Source organism: Chiloscyllium plagiosum, unplaced genomic scaffold (genome assembly GCF_037043375.1).
Source record: "Chiloscyllium plagiosum isolate Xiang-an unplaced genomic scaffold, Cpla_swu_hap1 HiC_scaffold_23, whole genome shotgun sequence".
In the NCBI taxonomy this organism is placed as follows: Eukaryota; Metazoa; Chordata; class Chondrichthyes; order Orectolobiformes; family Hemiscylliidae; genus Chiloscyllium; species Chiloscyllium plagiosum.
This window is the reverse complement of record NW_028270161.1, coordinates 60727907-60750931: the sequence shown is the minus strand read 5'-3', so window position 1 is coordinate 60750931 and position 23025 is coordinate 60727907. Positions and strand designations below refer to the sequence as shown.

The 23025-nt window shown below is 45.5% G+C and overlaps 1 protein-coding gene across 3 annotated transcripts in view; it reads right to left on the bottom strand.

The window, feature by feature from the left end:
- The window catches only part of LOC122561437 (dynein axonemal heavy chain 3-like), a 557691-nt gene that overhangs the window by 214081 nt on the left and 320585 nt on the right, over positions 1–23025 (bottom strand). For all 3 annotated transcript variants that reach the window (XM_087999740.1, XM_087999741.1, XM_087999742.1), the window contains 2 exons: positions 7903–8101; positions 6903–7011 (listed from right to left, as the gene is read on the bottom strand). In XM_087999740.1, the coding sequence (XP_087855866.1) occupies positions 6903–7011; positions 7903–8101 (308 nt within the window). The remainder of the gene's footprint in view (positions 1–6902; positions 7012–7902; positions 8102–23025) is intronic.

The following is a 23025-nucleotide window of genomic DNA, read 5'->3' as shown; positions in this document are numbered from 1 at the left end:
GCCAGAAGTGATGTTTTGCAGAAAGATGTTAGTTAAATAAAAGTTTCAGTTGTGTTCATTAGTAAAGGCTCGAAGGAAACAAGCATGAGTAACAACATTTGGGCGATTTCAACTTCCCAAATATTGATTGGAAGCTCTTTAGATCAAGTAGATTGGATTGGGCGGTGTTTGCGCAGTGTGTCCAGGAAGCTTTTCTAACTCAGTATGTAGATTGTCCGACCAGAGGGGAGGCCATATTGGATTTGGTACTCGGTAACGAACCGGGACAAGTGATGGGCTTGTTAGTGGGTGAACATTTTGGTGATGGTGACCACAATTCTGTGACTTTCACCTTGGTTATGAAGAGAGATAGGTGCGTGTAACAGGGTAGGGTAATTACGATGCTGTAAGACAGGATCTGAGGAGCATAAGTTGGGAGCATAGGCTGTCAGGGAAGGATGTCATGGAAATGTGGAACTTTTTCAAGGAACAGATACGACATGTCCTTGATATGTATGTACCTGACAGGCAGGAAAGAAATGGTCGTGTGAGGGAACCTTGGTTGACGAGGGAGGTTGAATGTCTTGTAAAGAGGAAGAAGGAGGCTTACATAAGATTGAGGAAACAGGGTTCAGACAGAGCAGTGGAGGGATACAGGATAGCCAGAAGGGACCTGAAGAAAGGGATTAGGAGAGCTAAGAGAGGGCATGAAAAATCTTTGGTGGATAGGATCAAGGATAACCCAAAGGCATTTTATGCGTATGTGAGAAACATGAAAATGACGAGGACGAGGGTAGGTCCGATCAAGGACAGTAGTGGGAGACTGTGTATTGAGTCGGAAGAGATAGGAGAGGTCTTGAATGAGTACTTTTCTTCAGTATTTACGAAGAGAGGGACCGTGTTGTTGAAGAGGAGAGTGTGAAACGGACTGGTAAGCTAGAGGAGATACTTGTTAGGAAGGAAGATGTGTTGGACATTTTGAACAACGTGAGGATAGACAAGTCCCCCGGGCCTGACGGTATATATCCTAGGATTATGTGGGAAGCAAGAGAGGAAATTGCAGTACAGTTGGCAATGATCTTTTCGTCTTCACTGTCAACAGGGGTGGTACCAGGGGACTGGAGAGTGGCGAATGTTGTGCCCCTGTTCAAAAAAGGGAATAGGGATAACCCCGGGAATTACAGGCCAGTTAGTCTTACTTCGGTGGTAGGCAAAGTAATGGAAAGGGTACTGAGGGATAGGATTTATGAGTATCTGGAAAGACACTGCTTGATTAGGGACAGCCAGCACGGATTTGTGAAGGGTAGGTCTTGCCTTACAAGTCTTATTGAATTCTTTGAGGAGGTGACCAAGCATGTGGATGAGGGTAGAGCAGTGGATGTAGTATACATGGATTTTAGTAAGGCATTTGATAAGGTTCCCCATGGTTGGCTTATGCGGAAAGTCAGGAGGCATGGGATAGAGGGAAATTTGGCCAATTGGATAGAAAACTGGCTAACCGGTCGAAGTCAGAGAGTGGTGTTGATGGTAAATATTCAGCCCAGTTACAAGTGGAGTTCCGCAGGGATCAGTTCTGGGTCCTCTGCTGTTTGTAATTTTTATTAATGACTTGGATGAGGGAGTCGAAGGGTGGGTCAGTAAATTTGCAGATGATACGAAGATTGGTGGAGTTGTGGATAGTGAGGAGGGCTGTTGTCGGCTGCAAAGGGACTTAGATATGATGCAGAGCTGGGCTGAGGAGTGGCAGATGGAGTTCAACCCTGCCAAGTGTGAGGTTGTCCATTTTGGAAAGACAAATAAGAATGCGGAATACAGGGTAAACGGTAGGGTTCTTAGTGAGGTGGAGGAACAGAGGGATCTTGGGGTCTATGTTCATAGATCTTTGAAAGTTGACACTCAGGTGGATAGAGCTTGTAAAAAGGCCTGTGGTGTATTAGCAATCATTAGCAGAGGGATTGAATTCAAGAGTCGTGAAGTGATGTTGCAACTGTACAGGTCTTTGGTTCGGCCACATTTGGAGTACTGTGTGCAGTTCTGGTCGCCTCACTTTAGGAAAGATGTCAAAGCTTTGGAGAGGGTGCAGAGAAGATTTACCAGGATGTTGCCTGGAATGGAGAATAGGTCGTACGAGGATAGGTTGAGAGTGCTAAGCCTTTTCTCGTTGGAACGGCGAAGGATGAGGGGTGACTTGATAGAGGTTTATAAGATGATCAGAGGAATAGATAGAGTAGACAGTCAGAAACTTTTTCCCCCGGGTACAACAGAGTGTTACAAGGGGACATAAATTTAAGGTGAAGGATGGAAGGTGAAGGGGAGATGTCAGGGGTGGGTTCTTTACCCAGAGAGTGATGGGGGCATGGAATACACTGCCTGTGGGAGTGGCAGAGTCAGGATCTTTGGTGACCTTTAAGTGGCAATTGGATAGGTACATGGATGGGTGCTTAAGCTAGGACAAATGTTCGGCACAACATCGTGGGCCGAAGGGCCTGTTCTGTGCTGTATTGTTCTATGTTCTATCTCATTTTTGCTTTGGCATTTTACAGCATCCAGGACTGAACATGGAGCTCCATAACTTTAGAACATGACCTCGAAACTCTATTTTTCTTACATCTCCAACCTTCCCTCTCCTGCCTGTGACTTGTTGACTTTGCTCTCAGCAGGTTGGACCCATTTTCTCTTTTTCACACCTGTCATTTACATCTATTTTACATCTTCATCTCTCTCCTTTACCATCAAAATCACTGCCACGGCCTTTGACATAGGGCACCTTCACAAACTATTTGACTTGCTCCTCCCACTGCATAAAAAAACACATTTTTCAGCTCCTTTCGGTTTTACAGAAGGGTAATAGGGTCACAGAGAAGTACAGCACAGAACCAGACCCTTGGGTCTAACTTGTCCATGCCAACCAGATATCCTAATCTAATCTAGTCCCATTTGCCAGCACTTGGCCCCATATCGTTCCAAACCCTTCCTATTTGTAGACCCATCTAGATTCTTTTTAAATGTTGTAACTGTACCAACCTCCACCATTTCTCTGGCAGCTCATTCCATACGTGCACCACCCTCTGCATGAAAAAGTTATCCCTTAGGTCCCTTTTAAATATTTGCCCTCCTACCCTAAAGCTATGCCCTCTAGTTCTAGACTCCCCCACTCCAGGGAAAAGACTTTGTCTATTTACCCCATTCATGCCCCTCATGATTTTATAAACCTCTATAAAGTCACCCCTCAGCCTCCGATGCTCCAGGGAAAACAGCCCCAACATTTTTAGCCTCTCCCTATAGCTCAAATCCTCCAAATCTGGCAACATCCTTGTAAATCTTTTCTGAATCTTTTCAAGTTTCACAACATCCTTCCTATAGGAGGGAAACCAGAATTGCACACAATATTCCAAAAGTTGCCTAACCAATTCTCTGTACAGTCGCAACATGACCTCCCAACTCCTGCCACTTGAGGATTGACCTAACAACATGATAACGCATAATCACTGACGAGAATCTGTTGGGCTGAATGGTCTGATGTTGTGTTGAAAATTCTTATATTTCCACAGAATGGAATCAACATTTTTAAAAAAAACAGGTTAACACTCTCTTTATAACCTCTCGACTCCCAGAACAAACAGCACAAAATTCTTTGATGTGCATTTTTGTGAATAAATTTGGAACGCTGTGTCTGCAGGTTTCATTTGGAGCAGTGACATAGTGTGAGAGGGACAGGATGTGGATCTAGGAATCCCTCTCTGTCATCTCATTCCCAGTGCAGTCAGAGGGCCCTGGGTTTATTTCCTGACAAAGTGAACTCCTGCTAACTCCTTCGTGAACAGCAGCTAACATCAAGGGACATCCCAAAGTCCTCTATTGGCATATTGACAGGAAGGAGAAAGTGAGGTCTGCAGATGCTGGAGATCAAAGTTGAAACTTTATTGCTGGAACAGCACAGCAGGTCAGGCAGCATCCAGGGAACAGGAGATTCGACGTTTCGGGCACAGGCCCTTCTTCAGGAATGAGCAGAGAGTGTTCAGCAGGAGAAGATAAAAGGTAGGGAGGAGGGACTTGGAGGAGGGGCGTTGGAAATGTGATAGGTGGAAAGAGGTCAAGGTGAGGGTGATAGGTCGGAGTAGGATGGAGGCGGAGAGGTCAAGAAGAAGACTGCAGGTCAGGAAGGCGGTGCCGGGCTGGAGGGATTCGGCTGAGACAAGGTGGGGGGAGGGGGGATGAAGAAACTGGTGAAGTCCAAGTTCATCCCCTGCGGTTGGAGGGTTCCCAGTCGGAAGATAAGACGCTCCTCCTCCGACCGTCGGGTTGTTGTGGTTTGGCGGTGGATGAGTCCAATGACCTGCATATCCTCGGTGGAGTGGGAGGGGGAGTTGAAATGCTGTGCCTCCCAATTCCTTCGTCTCCGCCGCATCCGGCTACCTGGACTACACCTCCTCCCATCCTGCCCCCTGTAAAAACGCCATCCCATTCTCCCAATTCCTTCGTCTCCGCCGCATCTGCTCCCAGGAGGACCAGTTCAAAATACGTACAACACAGATGGCCTCCTTCTTCAAGGACCGCAATTTCCCCCCCGACGTGGTCGACGGTGCCCTCCACCGCATCTCCTCCACTTCCCGCTCCTCCGCTCTTGAGCCCCGCCCCTCCAACCGCCACCAGGACAGAACCCCACTGGTCCTCACCTACCACCCCACCAATCTCCATGTACAGCGCATCATCCGCCGTCACTTCCGCCACCTCCAAACAGACCCCAGCAACAAGGATATATTTCCCTCCCCTCCCCTATCAGCTTTCCGTAGAGACCACTCCCTCCGCGACTCCCTTGTCAGATCCACACCCCCCACCGACCCAACCACCACTCCCGGCACCTTCCCTTGCAACCGCAGGAGGTGCAACACGTGCGCCCACACCTCCCCCCTCACTTCTCTCCAAGGCCCCAAGGGAAACTTCCATATCCGCCACAGATTCACCTGCACCTCCACCCACATCATCTACTGCATCCGCTGCAGCCGGTGTGGCCTCCTCTATATTGGGGAGACAGGCCGCCTACTTGCGGAGCGATTCAGGGAGCACCTCTGGGCCACCCGGACGAACCAACCCAACCAACCTGTGGCACAGCATTTCAACTCCCCCTCCCACTCCACCGAGGATATGCAGGTCATTGGACTCATCCACCGCCAAACCACAACAACCCGACAGTCGGAGGAGGAGCGTCTTATCTTCCGACTGGGAACCCTCCAACCGCAGGGGATGAACTTGGACTTCACCAGTTTCTTCATCCCCCCTCCCCCCACCTTGTCTCAGCCGGATCCTTCCAGCCCGGCACCGCCTTCCTGACCTGCAGTCTTCTTCTTGACCTCTCCCCCTCCATCCTACTCCGACCTATCACCCTCACCTTGACCTCTTTCCACCTATCACATTTCCAACTCCCCTCCTCCAAGTCCCTCCTCCCTACCTTTTATCTTCTCCTGCTGAACACTCTCTGCTCATTCCTGAAGAAGGGCCTGTGCCCGAAACGTCGAATCTCCTGTTCCCTGGATGCTGCCTGACCTGCTGTGCTGTTCCAGCAATAAAGTTTCAATATTGACAGGAAGACAGTGGTTAAAAGGAGGAGCAGAGCTGATCAGAGATCAAAGAGGGGGATTTACACATTGAGACAGGGGCATGACTGAGATATTAAATTAACTTTGCATGGATTTTCAGATGGTGTTTGGTACAGTACCACACAACAGACTTGTGGAAAGTCATAGGTCACGAAATAAAAGGGAAATTAGCAACATAGATACAAAATTGAGTGAGTGATAGTAATGGCCAATGGCTCTTTTTCAGACGGAGGAGAATTTCTGGAGTTCACCGGGAGTTGATATGGGGACCTTGTTTTTTCTGATACATATGAATGATCTGGGTTGTGACGTGCAGGGTATAATTTCCAAGTTTGCAGCTGACCCTAAAGTGAAGAATTGTAAACTGTGAGAAGGACAGTGTGGAACTCCAAAAGGGTAGTGACAAGTTGGTGGAGGAAGGAGAATAGATGGCAGATGAAGTTTGATGTAGAGAAGTGTGAGGTGATGCACTTCAGTCAGAAGAACATTGAAAGATAGTATAAAATAGGGGTACAATTCTAAAGGATGTGGAGCAGCTGGACCTGCGTGTATATGTGCACAGATTATTGAAAATGATAGGACAGGTGGAGAAAGCAGTTTATAAATCATACAGTATTCTCCGATTAATTAATAGGGTCAGAGAGTACAAGAGCATGGAGGTGATGTTGAACTTATTAGGCGTCAGCTAGAAAATTGTGCACGGTATGGAAACCACATTATAGAAAGGATGTGAATGCAACTGAGAGAGTTCAGAAGCAATTACAAGAATGAGAAACTTCAGTGATGAGGATAGATTGAAGAAATTGGGACTGTTCACCATGGAGAAAAGAAAGCTGAGAGAAGATTTGATAGAGGCTTTCAAAATCATGAGTGAGCTAGACAGAACAGATGGGGGAAACTGTTCCTAATGTTCAAGGCAAAAGAAGAAAATGGCACATGTACATATGAAGCAAGGGTGATGTGAGAAGAACTTTTGCAGACGGTGAGTAGTTAGGGTCTGGAAGACACTGTCTGGAAATATGGTGGAGGGAGATCCAATTGAGCCATTCAAGTGGGCATTGGGTGTGTGTCTGGGTAGAACTGGTGTGCAGGGATATGTGTGAAAGGGCAGGAATTTAGCATTAGATAATAATGCAGTTGCAAATTAAGGGCTGAATGGCTTCCTTCTGCACCATTATAATTTTGCAAACCTGTGATTCAGTGCTTCCTGGTTTAGAAACATTTTTTGCTTTTCTTCAAATGTTGATACACAATAGTTCAAAAAGAATCCATCACAGTGGCTTTAAGAAAATCTCCACACAGTTAACTTCGGATTCCATATTCTACCTGTTTAGCCACAGCCTTGGCCAAATCTTTGCAGGTTTCGGTTTTGCCAGTTCCTGCAGGTCCTTCTGGAGCCCCTCCTAGGTTCAGTTGTAAAGCCCCCATTAGTGTTCTGTAAGAAGAGGTTAGCAGAGATGATGGTTTGGTTTAAACTGCAGAGACGTTTTACATAGTCACACCTGACTACCACTGCAATCTTCATTTGGGGAGATCTGCGTTGAGTTTCACGCTGATGCTGACTCAATATAATTTTGGTGAACAATAGCATGTGCTTAATTTAGCTCCTTTGTTGAAATGAAGAAGACAAGGAAAAATGATGATCAAGGAAGAAGAGAGGAAATTAAATGAGGAGCAAAGCAAATTAGGAAAAAGCAAGATTGAATTCAAATGAAGAAAGAACAGATTCCAGCAAATCATTTCTCTGTCACAGCTTTCATTGTTCAAATGCAAAAACTTCAAAACAACAAAGCACCTTACACTTGAACAGCAAATCCCTGAAACCAGATTGCTTTTGAAGTAACTCTGTTCGTCTTTAAGTGCATGTAGTTAATTTAATTTTGTTGAGAATAAGAATAATCTGTGAAGAGCTGAGGGTTTAGACCAGAGTCTGAAGATACCTCACAGTTTATTATTCTTTCTAAGGCAGTGATGTTTTTACAGGGTTTGGGCTGTGAGTTGAATGTGTGGAGATTAAATAGTTTTTCAGTAGATGACACATTGCTGCGTACTGATTTTCCCTTGCATTCAGCAGTGATGAGACCCGTGGGTTTGTTAAATAGTCTGATACACAACGCCACTTCCACACTCAGTGACAAGTTTAAAGCATCCCCCTGTGACTTGTGCCTGGAAGAGAATGGGGTTAGTCTGCTTTCCTTCACAGATTTCTCATCATTATTACACATAATCTTTAATTTAATGTAACACACCTAGAGCTAATAAATAGTGTCATCCTAGATCCTTCATCCAAGACACCGGAAGCAGTTAACAGGATCTGAACTCTTACCTGTAACACCTGTCAGTCAGGGGTGTGATAACAAGCCTTCCTGTGTTGCCCAAATATTCATAACCATAAGGTACTGTGGTGGTAATCATTCTGACAATGATGTTTTCCTTCTCCAAATAATATCGCAACTGTGCAATCCAATTAAAGTCTGTTGTGGTGGTAATTCCTAGATTGTTCAGTTTTGCAACAACATCTCGAGCTAGCAGAGAGAATTGAAGTATATTCTCATATTATTTGTGAGCAGAATTCATCATTAATAACAATAATAAAAAAGATTTGCTTGATTGTTGAAGACGAAGAGAAAACTCCTCAAGGTCAATGGGGCCCTGGATTTGAGGGGCCAACACGAAGGAAGAGGAGGTTGCTATACAATTATGTTCCTTGACCTCAGGATTAGCACCGCAATCTAAAGGGGTTAACTGTGACATGGCATCTCTCAGGAGCAGGGCCAACTGGGAGGGTAGGAAGATGACCTGATGTTTTCTTTTTCCTACTGACAAGGTTAGCATTTATTGGGTATCTTAATTATTAAACTGATTGGCTACCGGACACCACTTCAGAGGACAATTAAGAATTAACGGCATTATGGCTGTGGGTCTGGGCTGATACGTAGGCCAGACTGGGTGAGGATGGCAGATTTCCTTCCCTGAAGACCATTAGTGAACCAGATGGCTTTTCTGACAATGGTCACCATTATACCAACTTTGTTATTTTCAGATTTTATTGGATTCAAATTTCACTACCTCCTACCGAAGGATTTGAACCCCTGTGCCCCGGCATTAACCAGGGACTCTGGATGACTACAGCGATGATGCTATTGCTATGCCACTGTCTCCTCATGGAGGTGTGCTGACCAATGTCTTATGCTGGCACTGCATAAATGGATATTGGATCTGGGTACTGAGATAATGCTATACCTCATCTTGGGGTTTCTGTTACCAGTCAGATTTTAGCTCACAGAATAATACATCCAGATCGGGTGCTGAGTGAAGCTCCCATTCACCTATCATCCTTCAAGTCAGAAATCCAACTCCAAAGGATAATTTCAACTCTGCAATGTGAATTTTAAGCTCTGTGACTGCCCATCCAATCTGGCATGGTTCATTTGGAGGGATGTTTTGTAAGCTCACCAACTAGACAATGCTGCCTAACGAGACATATGGGATCCTGGGGGGAAAATACAGAAGCTTTCATCTTTTGTCAAGACTGGACCCAGTGGAGAAGGGGTGACATACTCGTCCAGACACAACATAGTCCTCTCAGAATACATGAGGGTAAAAGTCCTTGGTTCCAATGACCATACAAACATGCCACCTTTATGACCAGTGGGAAAGCATTTAACAAACTTGGCAACCATTACACAAGGGTTGATTGACATAATGTTGCCAGACTGCTGGGAGAATCAAGGCTACTACTCAGTTAGATTCTGAGTGGCCCTCACTAACTCCTCTCGAGAGCTACCAGCCATCAGGAGTCGAGGTATTTAGGAGGAGGTGAGGGTCCTTTAGGTGAGTCGAGATTAGAGGCATGAGTGATGTCTTTCCAGTATCTTCCACCTCTTTCTATAGTCAGGGAAAGGACAGTTATATCTCCATCCCTGCCCTTGCTCGAATGGGAATTCCCCTGAGCATGCTTCTTGAATGAGGTGGGATGGTATTAATGTGGCCTGGCTGGGTAATACACCCCTGCAGACACCTTCCGCTCCATTGACCATCCGCCTTTCCACACAACATTCCCCTCCTCCACCTTGTACTCCAGAGAAACTTGGATTCATGTGGTGTCGCTCATGAAACTGGACCAATTTCCTCACAATTAGTTTCAATTTATGGGATAATCCTGAAAAATCCTCCCTCTAGGAATGACACGATTGCACACAAAACAAAACATTTACATGATAAATCTGCAACTATTCCAGCAAAGTCCAAAAGCCTGAACCTGCCTGAAATTGAGGTTTCCGAATTTGCTACATTTGTGGCATAATTTACAAACAATTTGTACATGAAGAGAGAACACTAAACAGCTGGCCTGAGAAAAGATCAGTAAACAACCTGTAAATGATGACAAAACACTATGTTCCAGTGAACAATGTTAGTGAATAAACCCATTCGGTATATATGCAATGGGAATGGATTTTGCACTGCAGTTTGACATATCGGTAACACTCTCACTCCTGATGTGGGGATACAATGATTCAGGTACAGACGAGACAGATCAGAAGAAGCAATAGGGGTCCTGAATGATTAGAGAAATGCAATAGATTAGAAAAAAAGGAACTTTAAATAAATGCATGTTCCTGATACAATTCGGACCCAAGTAAAGCACAGTCACTTCGGGAGTTAGAACAGTGGGAATGGAGTTTAGGGCAGTGGAATGTTCCTCCTGCAGAATGTGGGAAGTAAGGGTCACCACTATTGTCCCTGCTGGCTACATCTGTGGGAAATGCACCCAACACCAGCTTGTCGAAAACCGTGTTAGGGAACTGGAGCTGGAGTTGGATAAACATCGGATCATTCGGGAGGCAGAGGGGTTATTGACAGGACTTACAGAGAGGTAGTCACTCCCCAGATAAAAGAAAAAGACAGATGGGTGACTGTTAGGGGACAGAAAGGGAACCGACAGGCAGTGCAGGGATCCCCTGTGGCCATTCCCCTCAAAAATAAATATACCGTTTTGGATACTGTTGGGGGGGGGATGACTTACCGTGGGGCTGCTCAGAGGGGAAGGGGGAACAAGAGCAGAGCAGTAGTCATTGGGGACTCGACAGTTAAGGGGACAGATAGGAGGTTCTGTGGGGACGAGAGAGACTCACGGTTGGTATGTTGCCTCCCAGGTGCCAGGGTCCGTGATGTCTCTGATCGTGTTTTTGGGATTCTAGTGAGGTGAGGAATAGGGAGAGAAAGGATTTGAACACGTGGCTACAGGGATGGTGCAGGAGGGAGGGTTTCAGGTTTTTGGATAATTGGAGCTCTTTCTGGGGTAGGTGGGACCTCTACAAGCAGGATGGTCTTCATCTAAACCAGAGGGGTACCAATATCCTGGGCGGGGGTGGGGGGGGAAATTCGCTAAAGCTATTAAGGTGGATTTAAACTAATACAGCAGGGGGATGGGAACCAAAATTGTAGGACAGGTACAGAAGAGGATGAGCGTAGGGAGTTCCAAAATCAAGTATCTGACACTGGCAAGTGAGAACTTGGTTTGAAGTGTGTGTACTTTAACACCAGGAGCATCTGAAATAAAGTGGGTGAACTGGCAGCGTGGGTTGGTACCTGGGGCTTTGATGTTGTGGCCATTACGGAGACATGGATAGAGCAGGGACAGGAATGGCTGTTGCAGGTTCCGGGATTCAGATGTTTCAGTAAGAACAGAGAAGATGGTAAAAGAGGGGGAGGTGTGGCATTGTTGATCAAGGACAATATTACAATTGTAAATAGGATGTTTGGGGACTCATTAACTGAGGTAGTATGGGCTGAGGTTAGAAACAGGAAAGGAGAAATCACCATGCTGGGAGTTTTCTATAGGCCTCCGAATAGTCCCAGAGATGTAGAGGAAAGGACAGCAAAGATGATTCTCGATAGGAGTGAGAGAGGCAGGGTAGTTGTCATGGGGGACTTCAACTATCCAAATATTGACTGGGATCACTACAGTACGAGTATTGTAGATGGGTCAGTTTTTGTCCAGTGTCTGCAGGAGGGCTTCCTGACACAGTATGTAGACAGGCCAACAAGGGGCGAAGCCACTTTAGATTTAGTACTGAGCAACGAGCCTGGCCAGGTGTTAGATTTGGAAGTAGGTGAGCACTTTGGAGACAGCGATCACAATTCTGTCAGGTTTACTTTAGTGATGGAAAGGGATAGGTGTACTTCACCGAGCAAGAGTTTCAGCTGGGGGAAGGGAAATTACGATGCAATTAGGAAAGATTTAGGAAGCATAGAATGGGGAAGGAAACTGCAGGGGATGAGCACATTAAAAATGTGGAGCTTATTCAAGGAAATGCTCCTGTGTGTCCTAGATAAGTATGTACCTGTCAGACAGGGAGGAAGATATAGAACGTGTGAGCCGTGGTTTACTAAGGAAGTGGAATCCATGGTCAAGAAGAAGAAGGCGGCTTATGTTAGGACAAAATGTGAAAACTCAGGGCGCTTGAGGGTTACAAGGAAGTCAGGAAAGACTTTATTAAGAGAGCTCAGAAGAGCCAGGAGGAGACATGAGAAGTTGTTGGCGGATAGGATCAGGGTTAACCCTAAGGCTTTCCATAGGTATGTCAAGAATAAAAGAATGACGAGAGTTAAATTAGGGCCAATCAAGGATAATAGTGGGAAATTGTGTGTGGAGTCAGAGGAGATAGGGGAAGCACTAAATAAATATTTTTTGACAGTGTTCACTATAGAAAATGAAAATGTTGGCGAGGAAGATACAGAGATACTTGCATCAAGACTAGAAGAGATTGAGGTTCACAAGGAAGAGATATTAGAAATACTGCAGAGTGTGAAAGTAGACAAGTCCCCTGGGCCAGTTGGGATCTATCCTGGATCCTCTGGGAAGCAAGGGAAGAGATTGCCGAGCCTTTGGCATTGATCTTCAAATCATCATTGTCTACAGGAATAGTGCCTGAGGACTGGAGGATAGCAAATGTGGCTCCCTTGTTCAAAAAGGGTAGTAAAGACAACCCTGGTAATTACAGACCAGCGAGTCTCACTCCAGTTGTTGGTAAAGTGTTGGAAAAGGTTATAGGAGATAGGATTTATAACCATCTAGAAAAGAATAATCTGATCAGGGACAGGTTTTGTGAAAGGTAGATCGTGCCTAATGAATCTTATTGAGTTTTTTGATAAAGTGACCAAACAGGTAGATGAGAGTAAACCATTTGATGTAGTGTATATGGATTTCAGCAAGGCGTTCAATAAGGTTCCCCACAGTAGGCTATTATGCAAAATGCAGAGGAATGGGATTGTGGGAGACATAGCAGTTTGGATCAGTAATTGGCTTGCTGAAAGAAAACAGAGGTTTGTAGCTGATGGAACATTTCATCGTGGTGTCCAGTTACTAGCGGCGTACCACAAGGGTCGGTGTTGGGTCAACTGCTTTCGTCATTTTTATAAATAACCTGGATGAGGGCTTAGAAGGGTGGGTTAGTAAATTTGCAGACGACAGTAAGGTCAGTGGAGTTGTGGATAGTGACGAAGGATGTAGTAGGTTACAGAGAGACATAGATAGGATGCAGAGCTGGGCTGCGAGGTGGCAAATGGAGTTTAATGTGGACAAGTGTGAGGTGATACACTTTGGACGGAGTAATTGGAATGCAAAGTACTGGGCTAATGGTAAGATTCTTGGGAGTGCAGATGAGCAGAGAGATCTCGGTGTCCATGTACACAGATCCCTGAAAGTTGCCACCCAGATTGACAGCGTTGTTAAGAAGGCATACAGTGTTTTGGCCTTTATTAATAAAGGGATTGAATTGTGGAACCATGAGGCTATGCTGCAGCTGTACAAAGCTCTGGTACGGCCACACTTGGAGTATTGTGTACAGTTCTGGTCATTGCATTATAGGAAGGATGTGGAAGCTTTGGAAAGGGTGCAGAGGAGATTTACTAGGATGGTGCCTGGTATGGAGGAAATGTCTTACGAGGAAAGGCTGAGGCATTTGGATGTACATGGAATAGTGTAGGTGGGATGGGCTTCAGATTAGTATGACAGGTCGGTGCAACATCGAGGGCCGAAGGGCCTGTACTGCGCTGTAATGTTCTATGTTCTATGCTCGAGAAGTTAGAGGAGGAATCTCTCGAAGAGACCAGGACAGTGCCTGTGAAAGATGAGAGGTTATGTAAAAAGGAAGCTCCAAATCTTCCATAAAAACATAAATAGTAGAAGTCCAATTAAACAAAGTGGGTAGCTGATTAGGAATGAAAATGTAGGGTTATACTGCTGATGTAGTGAACATACATCAGTCATCATAGGGGAAGGGGATAATATATTCCAAAATATCAGGTGAGGAGAAAGCTGTGCTATGATTGGAGGATAGGGAGAGGTAAAGGAGATGGACAAAGTAGAGAAGCCTTCAATTCGGGAGATGTTAAAGGATTTTTGAAGTCTCGTTAGCATGACTGCTGCCTCTTTGGTTGACTCTGGGCAGACCTCTCTGGTCTTGTAGGTGTGATAGGGGATCACTCCCAGGTGCGTTCCCCACTCCCCCCCCCCCCCCCCCCCACACACACACACACACATACAGAGACATATTCCCCCAACACACACAGACACATACACAAAGATACACACACAGACATACCCCCCCCACACACAGACACAGACACACAGACAGATATACCGCCACACACAGACACACAGACACACACACACATACACATACACATACACACAGACACATACACAGACATATCCCCCCTACACACACACATACACATACACATACACACAGACACATACACAGACATATCCCCCCTACACACACACAGACACACACACATACACATACACACAGACACACACACAGACATACCCCACCCCCCACACACAGACACGCACACAGAGATACCCCCCTACACACACAGACACCCTCCCACACACACATGTACACACGCACGCACACACACACAGACATACCCCCACACATACGTACACACGCACGCACACACACACAGACATACCCCCACACACAGACATACCCCCCAACACACACAGACACACACACACATACATACCCTCCCAACACACACACACACACACGCGCACACACAGACCTACCCCCACACACACATACACACACACACAGAAATACCCCCCCACACAGACCCCCCTCTCACACATACACACAGACACACACACACGTACACACACACAGACATATCCCCCCACACACAGACATACCCCCCTCTCACACACACACACAGACACACATGCATATACACACACACAGACATACCCCCCCACACACACAGACATACCATCTTCCCCATGGTAGGCTTATGCGGAAAGTCAGGAGGCATGGGATAGAGGGAAATTTGGCCAATTGGATAGAAAACTGGCTAACCGGTCGAAGTCAGAGAGTGGTGGTAGATGGCAAATATTCAGCCTGGAGCCCAGTTACAAGTGGAGTTCCTTGATAAGGTTCCCCATGGTAGGCTTATGCGGAAAGTCAGGAGGCATGGGATAGTGGGACGTTTGGCCAGTTGGATAGAGAACTGGCTAACCGGTCGAAGTCAGAGAGTGGTGGCAGATGGTAAATATTCAGCCTGGAGCCCAGTTACAAGTGGAGTTCCTCAGGGATCAGTTCTGGGTCCTCTGCTGTTTGTAATTTTTATTAATGACTTGGATGAGGGAGTCGAAGGGTGGGTCAGTAAATTTGCAGATGATACGAAGATTGGTGGAGTTGTGGATAGTGAGGAGGGCTGCTGTCGGCTGCAAAGAGACTTAGATATGATGCAGAGCTGGGCTGAGGAGTGGCAGATGGAGTTCAACCCTGCCAAGTGTGAGGTTGTCCATTTTGGAAAGACAAATAAGAATGCGGAATACAGGGTTAACGGTAGGGTTCTTAATGAGGTGGAGGAACAGAGGGATCTTGGGGTCTATGTTCATAGATCTTTGAAAGTTGCCACTCAGGTGGATAGAGCTTGTAAGAAGGCCTATGGTGTATTAGCGTTCGTTAGCAGAGGGATTGAATTCAAGAGTCGTGAAGTGATGTTGCAACTGTACAGGACTTTGGTTAGGCCATATTTGGAGTACTGTGTGCAGTTCTGGTCGCCTCACTTTAGGAAAGATGTGGAAGCTTTGGAGAGGGTGCAGAGAAGATTTACCAGGATGTTGCCTGGAATGGAGAATAGGTCGTACGAGGATAGGTTGAGCGTGCTAGGCCTTTTCTCGTTGGAACGGCGAAGGATGAGGGGTGACTTGATAGAGGTTTATAAGATAATCAGAGGAATAGATAGAGTAGACAGTCAGAAACTTTTTCCCCGGGTGCAACAGAGTGTTACAAGGGGACATAAATTTAAGGTGAAGGGTGGAAGGTATAGGGGAGATGTCAGGGGTGGGTTCTTTACCCAGAGAGTGGTGGGGGCATGGAATGCGCTGCCCGTGGGAGTGGTAGAGTCAGAATCTTTGGTGACCTTTAAGCGGCAATTGGATAGGTACAGGGATGGGTGCTTAAGCTAGGACAAATGTTTGGCACAACATTGTGGGCCGAAGGGCCTGTTCTGTGCTGTATTGTTCTATGTTCTACGTTCTACCCCCCCTCACACACACAGACACAAACACACATACACACACACACAGACATACCCCCCCAGACACACAGACATACCTCCCCCCCCCCCCCACACACACACACATACACACACACAGGCATACCCCCCCCACACACACAGACATACACCCCTCGCACACACACACACACACACATACACACACACAGGCATACCCCCCACACACACAGACATAACCCCCTCTCACACACACACAGACATACCCCCTTCACATACACAGACATACCCCACACACGCATGCACACAGACATACCCCACACACTCACACATTCACACACACATATATCAAACAAAGCGCAAAGAACAAAGAAAATTACAGCACAGGAAAATAACCTTCCGCCCTCCAAGCCTGCACTGATCCAAATCCTCAATCTAAACCTGTCAGCTATTTTCTAAGGATCTGTATCCCTCTGCTCCCTGCCCATTCATGTATCTATCTAGATACATCTTAAGTGGCACTATTGTGCCCTTCTCTACCATCTCCACTGGCGACGCGTTCCAGGCACCCACCATCCTCTGTGCAAAGAACTTTCTCCGCATATCTCCTTTAAACATTTCCACTCTCACCTTGAACTCATCACCCCTAGTAATTGAGCCCCTCCATTCTGGGGAAAAGCTTCTTGCTATCCACCTGAATATACCCCTCATGATTTTGTAGACCTCGATCAGGACTCCCCAACCTTCATCTTTCTAATGAAAGTAGTCCTAATCTACTCAGCTTTTCTTCATAGCTAGTGCCTCCTATACCAGGTGACATCCTGGTGAACCTCCTCTGCACCCTCTCCGAAGTATCCATATCCTATTGGTAATGTGGCGATCAGAACTGTACGCAGTATTCCAAATGTGGCCGAACCAAAGTCCTATATAACTGTAACATGACCTGCCAACTCTTGTACTCAATACCCCATCTGATGAAGGAAAGCATGCCATATGACTGCTTGACCACTGACCTGCATTGCCACCTTCAGGGAACAATGGACCTGAACACCCAGATCTCTCTGTAAATCAATTTTCCCCAGGGCTTTTCCATTAACCGTATAGTTTTACTCTTGAGTTGGATCTTCCAAAATACATCACCTCGCATTTGCCCAGATTGAACTCCATCTGCCATTTCTCTGCGGAACTCTCCAATCTATCCACATTCTGCTGCATTCTCTGACAGTCCCCTTCACTATCTGCTCCTCCACCAATCTTAGTGTCATCTAAAAACTTGCTAAACAGACCACCTATACCTTCCTCCAAATCATTTATGTATATCACAAACAACAGTGGTCCCAGCACGGATCCCTGGGGGACATCACTGGTCATAATTCTCCATTTTGAGAAGTTCCCTTCCACTACTTAGTACAACCTTGATTATCCAAACATCAATTATCCGAAATTTGGATTATCCAAACAAGATCTCAAGGTCCCATAAAAACGGCATTAGGCAACTCAGCATTCAGTTATCGGTTAAACGGCATTATGGTGTGCATTGACGGATAACTCAGAAATGTTCGATAACCGGCACTCATAATCAGATCGATTAACCGAGTGATCAATTATCCAAATAAAATACTCCTACCCATCACGTTTGGATAATCAAGGATCTCCTGTAAATAGAACCTATCCCTCAGTATATTCTCCAGTAGCTTCCCTAACACTGACGTCAGGCTCACCTGCATCATCCCTGTTACCCTTCTTAAACAGTTAGAGACAAAAAAACTGCAGATGCTAGAATCCAAATTGTGTTCTTCCAGCCTTCTGCCTGTCTACACACTTTTTAAAAAGGGACTTTCGCAGTTCTCCAGTACTCCAGGACCTCACCCATGTCTAAGGATTCTGCAAAAATATCTGTTAAGGCCCCAGCTATTTCCTGTCTTGCTTCCCTCAGTAACCTGGGATAGATCCCATCCGGACCTGGGGATGTGTTCACCTTAATACTAGACAAACACACATATGCTACACATACATCACACAAACATGCATATCATACAAACACACATAGCACACACACATACCACACATACACATATACCACTTACACATACCATGCACATACCACAAATACACACATACACCACACACAAACATACTCACATATACCACACACACATACCTCACACATATATACCTCAGAGACAAACACATACCACACACACATACCATATGCACATACCACAGATATCACACACACACCAAACATAGACCCCCCCCACACACATATACAACACACTGATACCCCACACACACAACATACACACCACATACACACATACCACACACAGCCATACTGCACAGACACATTTCCCACACAACACACACCCCACACACATACACTACATGCACACATACAACACACACCACATACATATGAACACACACAGATCATGAACAAACACTACATACACCACACACACCCACCACACACTACAGATAGCAAACACACATACTACACATACCGCGCACACACATACCACATACACACACTACATACATATCACGCACACACTACACACACATCATACACGCATACACCACACAGACTACAAACCCACACACTACGCATGTACACAGCACACACAAATACCCCCACCACACACACATACATATGTACATACACACTATGCACACACACTGCACACACCACACATATACACACATACCACACACACAGACCACACACATCACACACACAAATACACCACACACAGACCACAAATCTGCACACCACACATAAACCACACACACACCACATATGTATACTGCACACACATATACCCCCACCTCACACACACTACACATAGCAAACACATATACTACATATACCACACACACAAACCACACATACATACACCACACACCAAACACAAACCCACACACTTCATATATGCTATACACAGCACACATGTACACAGCACACACATACCCTTACCACACACATATGTACATAGCACACACACATACCCTTGCCACACATACGCATACATATATGTGCACACACACTCACCATGCATAAACACTACATACACCATACACATACCACACACTACACATGCCAAACACGCATGCACCACACAACCATACACCACACACCACTCAGACTCACCACACATCACACACACACTGCACATGCCACACACAGGTACCGCGCACACACACACACCACGTACACACACACCACACATACATATCCCCAACACACACATACACACATGCATCACACACACAGACCACAAATGCACACACTGCACATGCACACACCACACACACCACATACACACACCACACTTACCACACCACGCGCACCACACATACAGCACACACACATACTCCACCCACACACACACATACCACACATACAGCATGCACAAATACTCCCAGAACATCAATATACCACGCACACAATGCACATACCACACATACATGCATACCACACACACACATGCACACAGAGCACCACACACATCAACCACAAACCACACACATCCATAACACTCACACAAACATACATGCATATCACACACACACAATATGCACACATACTGCACACACATATACACACAGACCACACACCCACACACCACACACACACTGCACACACAGATGCACTACACACACATGTATGCACACACACATTACACACACCACACACACAAACACATACATATATATACACATACCACACACGAACCATGCACAAACACTACATACATCACACACACCCACTACACATACTACATGTGTCAAACACATATACACCATACACACTCACCACACACCACATACACCCACACCACACACACTACATGTATCAAACACACATACACCATACACACTCATCACACACACCCACACCACACACACTACATCTTCCAAACACACATACATCATATACACCACACACCACACACACACTACACATACCACACACACACCACATACACACACATTCTCCCCCACACACATATACACACCCATACCAAACACACCCATTCCACACACACATACACCACACATGCAGACTACAAATGCACACACCACACATACACCACACATGCACACACATGCACACACATACATACCACAGAAACATTTACCACACACTCACTCACACAAATATATATACATGCATACCGCACACATACACCACATATATACACATACCACACACACACATATACACAAAGACCACAAACCCACACATACAGCACGCACATACTACACACACATATCAGATATGCACACACACCACACACATCCATACCACACAAACGTATACACTCATACCATGCACATACATCCCACACACATATATGCAGTTGAGGTGGGCAGCCTATCTGTCTCTGGAATGACCCTGGTAATGCACCAAGTCAGCCACAAAGCAGCAGTTAAAGATGCATCTGTGAGGAGCAAGAACTCTGTGAAACACCACTCAGGGTCTGAATATCGCTGAAATTCCTCTAGGGTCTGCCTCTAACAGCCATATCCCCATCCCTTTGCTAAGCACCAGAGGTTAAAGGTTGATTAGACACAAGCCAGCATACACTCTTCCAGTCAGATTTTTAAAACCAATAATTCAGTTTTCATTAAACTTAACTGATTACGTCTTCACCCTCTTGATACAACTTGTCAAGTGCTCATTCAATTATTCCATAATTAACAGATAATGATGAACTGGTTCCTAATTCCATTAGGCTTCAGACTTCCCTGCCGGACCTAGATAATAATACCCCTGCTCTTTCCTGCCCACTTTTGGGATCAAGAGGATTCTACCCTCTGTATCAGGATGACACTGAAGGGACTGTGACAGGGAATAACATGCAGCATCCAACAATTAAATATCTATTTCCCAGCACTGTCACTCTCCAGTTGCTGAACACGCAGCTTGTTAAAATGTATACTGCTGCAGTGAAGACTCTACCCTTTACCATCAGCTCCTTCCATCAGTAATAATTCAAGTAGATATTTGATTAGGAACCAGTCACAGGTCAGTGAATACAAACTGGATCCTACACACAAAATTATCTCAGTTCATTTTATTTTCTGCGGAGGCAGTGTTTATAATTTGAGTTGATATTCATCAATCCATATTGACATTCACATCTTCTTAAGTAGAATGAAGCATTGATTTTCAATAAGTAATGACTCAGTCTGCTCTTTGCCCTGCATACCTTCATTATCTTTACTTGATTAATGTGTTCTCTCACTGAATGCACAAATTGTGAAGGTGACATAGAAATTGCTCTCCCTGGGTCTGTCTCAATATTATGCCGACTCGGTTTGGAATTGACAATAGGATAGTGCTTCACTTCATTAGTGACAGTGAGTGCTCATGGCGGTGAGATGCTAACCACACTCTGTCTCTTCGTTATTCTGTGAAGCAGTGACATCCTCAATTTCCTACTGCCAAGGGGTATTCTGGTCCTGAAATGGGAAACATTGCACATGGTCAAAGATCCCAGCAGGCAAGACCAACATAGGCCGGCCAAACCTCATAGCAGGACCCTATTCTCAGATTTTAGTTCCATTTTCCAACAGATCAAATGGAAATCTTGCCATCTGCTCCCAGCAAACTCCACAGATAGGAAGCTATAGCCAGATTCCCTGGGGTTTGGAGGAAGAGAGGTCGGAGATGTGGAAATCTGGGAGGTTGGTGATTGGACCAGCAGGATGAAAATCACAGCCCCACCAGGAAATCATGGAATCCTTACAGTGTGGAAGCAGGAGCCATTCGGCTCCAACCAGCATCCCGCCCAGACCGCCCACCCCATCCCTGTATTCCTGTATTTCCCAAAGCTAATCCACCGAGCCGGCACATACCTGGATATTGTGGGCAATTTAACAAGGCCAATTCACCTAATCTGCATGTCTTTGGACTGTTGGAGGAAACCGGAGCACCCAGAGGAACCCTGTGCAAACACAGAGAGAACATACAAACTCCACACAGTCGCTCATGGGTGGCATCAAACCCAGTCCTAACCACTGAGCCATCATACTGCCCCAACATTGAAATCTCAACATTAATTTTCCTTTCATTGCTCCTGCACATAGCACAGCTATCAAATATTCTTGCTTGGAATGAATAACAGCAGTTATCAATATCAATGGGCTGGTTAGGCATTCTTGACTTTGAAAAAGCTCTCACTGGCATTAAAGTGTAAAAACTGTCAAAGACATCCAGATGCTTTTGGACATCTTTGACCAATCCCAGAATGCTTTGGGAAAAATGGAGGAGCTGCTGGAACAAGTGAGAAAACCCAGAAAAAGGAAAGTCTGGGGACTGAGATGGAGCGAGAGAAATTAGGGGAAGGAGAGTCTCAAGGGTGAAAGATTTTTTTGAGGATAATCTGTATGGGCAGAGGTTGGGAACAAGAGATTGTCAAGGAATCTAAGTGCAGGAGAGAATTCCATCTGAGGTCAGTCACAGTGCTTGCGGGTAGGATATCAGAACTGATCTTAATTCTGTGGGGGCACCTCTCCAACTCTGGTATCTCCAGTAGCACCACCCTCCACTCTCCCCTCCCCACTCCCCTCCCCCCATGACTCCCAACATCCATATACACCCTATAGGTCAGATTGCTACTGGGGATATTGTTGGTATTTGGTTCAACTGATATGAACAGATAGCCGAATGATCAAATTTCAGTGCTAAGCAGACCAAGTGATGCCTCAGAGTGTATTAAATTTTGTTATGCTGAAACCAATTGTTGAACAACAAACTCTCATAAGTGGAAATGTGATCAGGAGTAAATAATCTGCTTTTCTGTGATGTTGACTGAAGGATGCCAGGCATAGTTCCTTTGTACTTTGTTGAAATAGTGCCAGGAGATCAGTGTATTTTGATCTGTGTTATGTGCATGGTACCAAT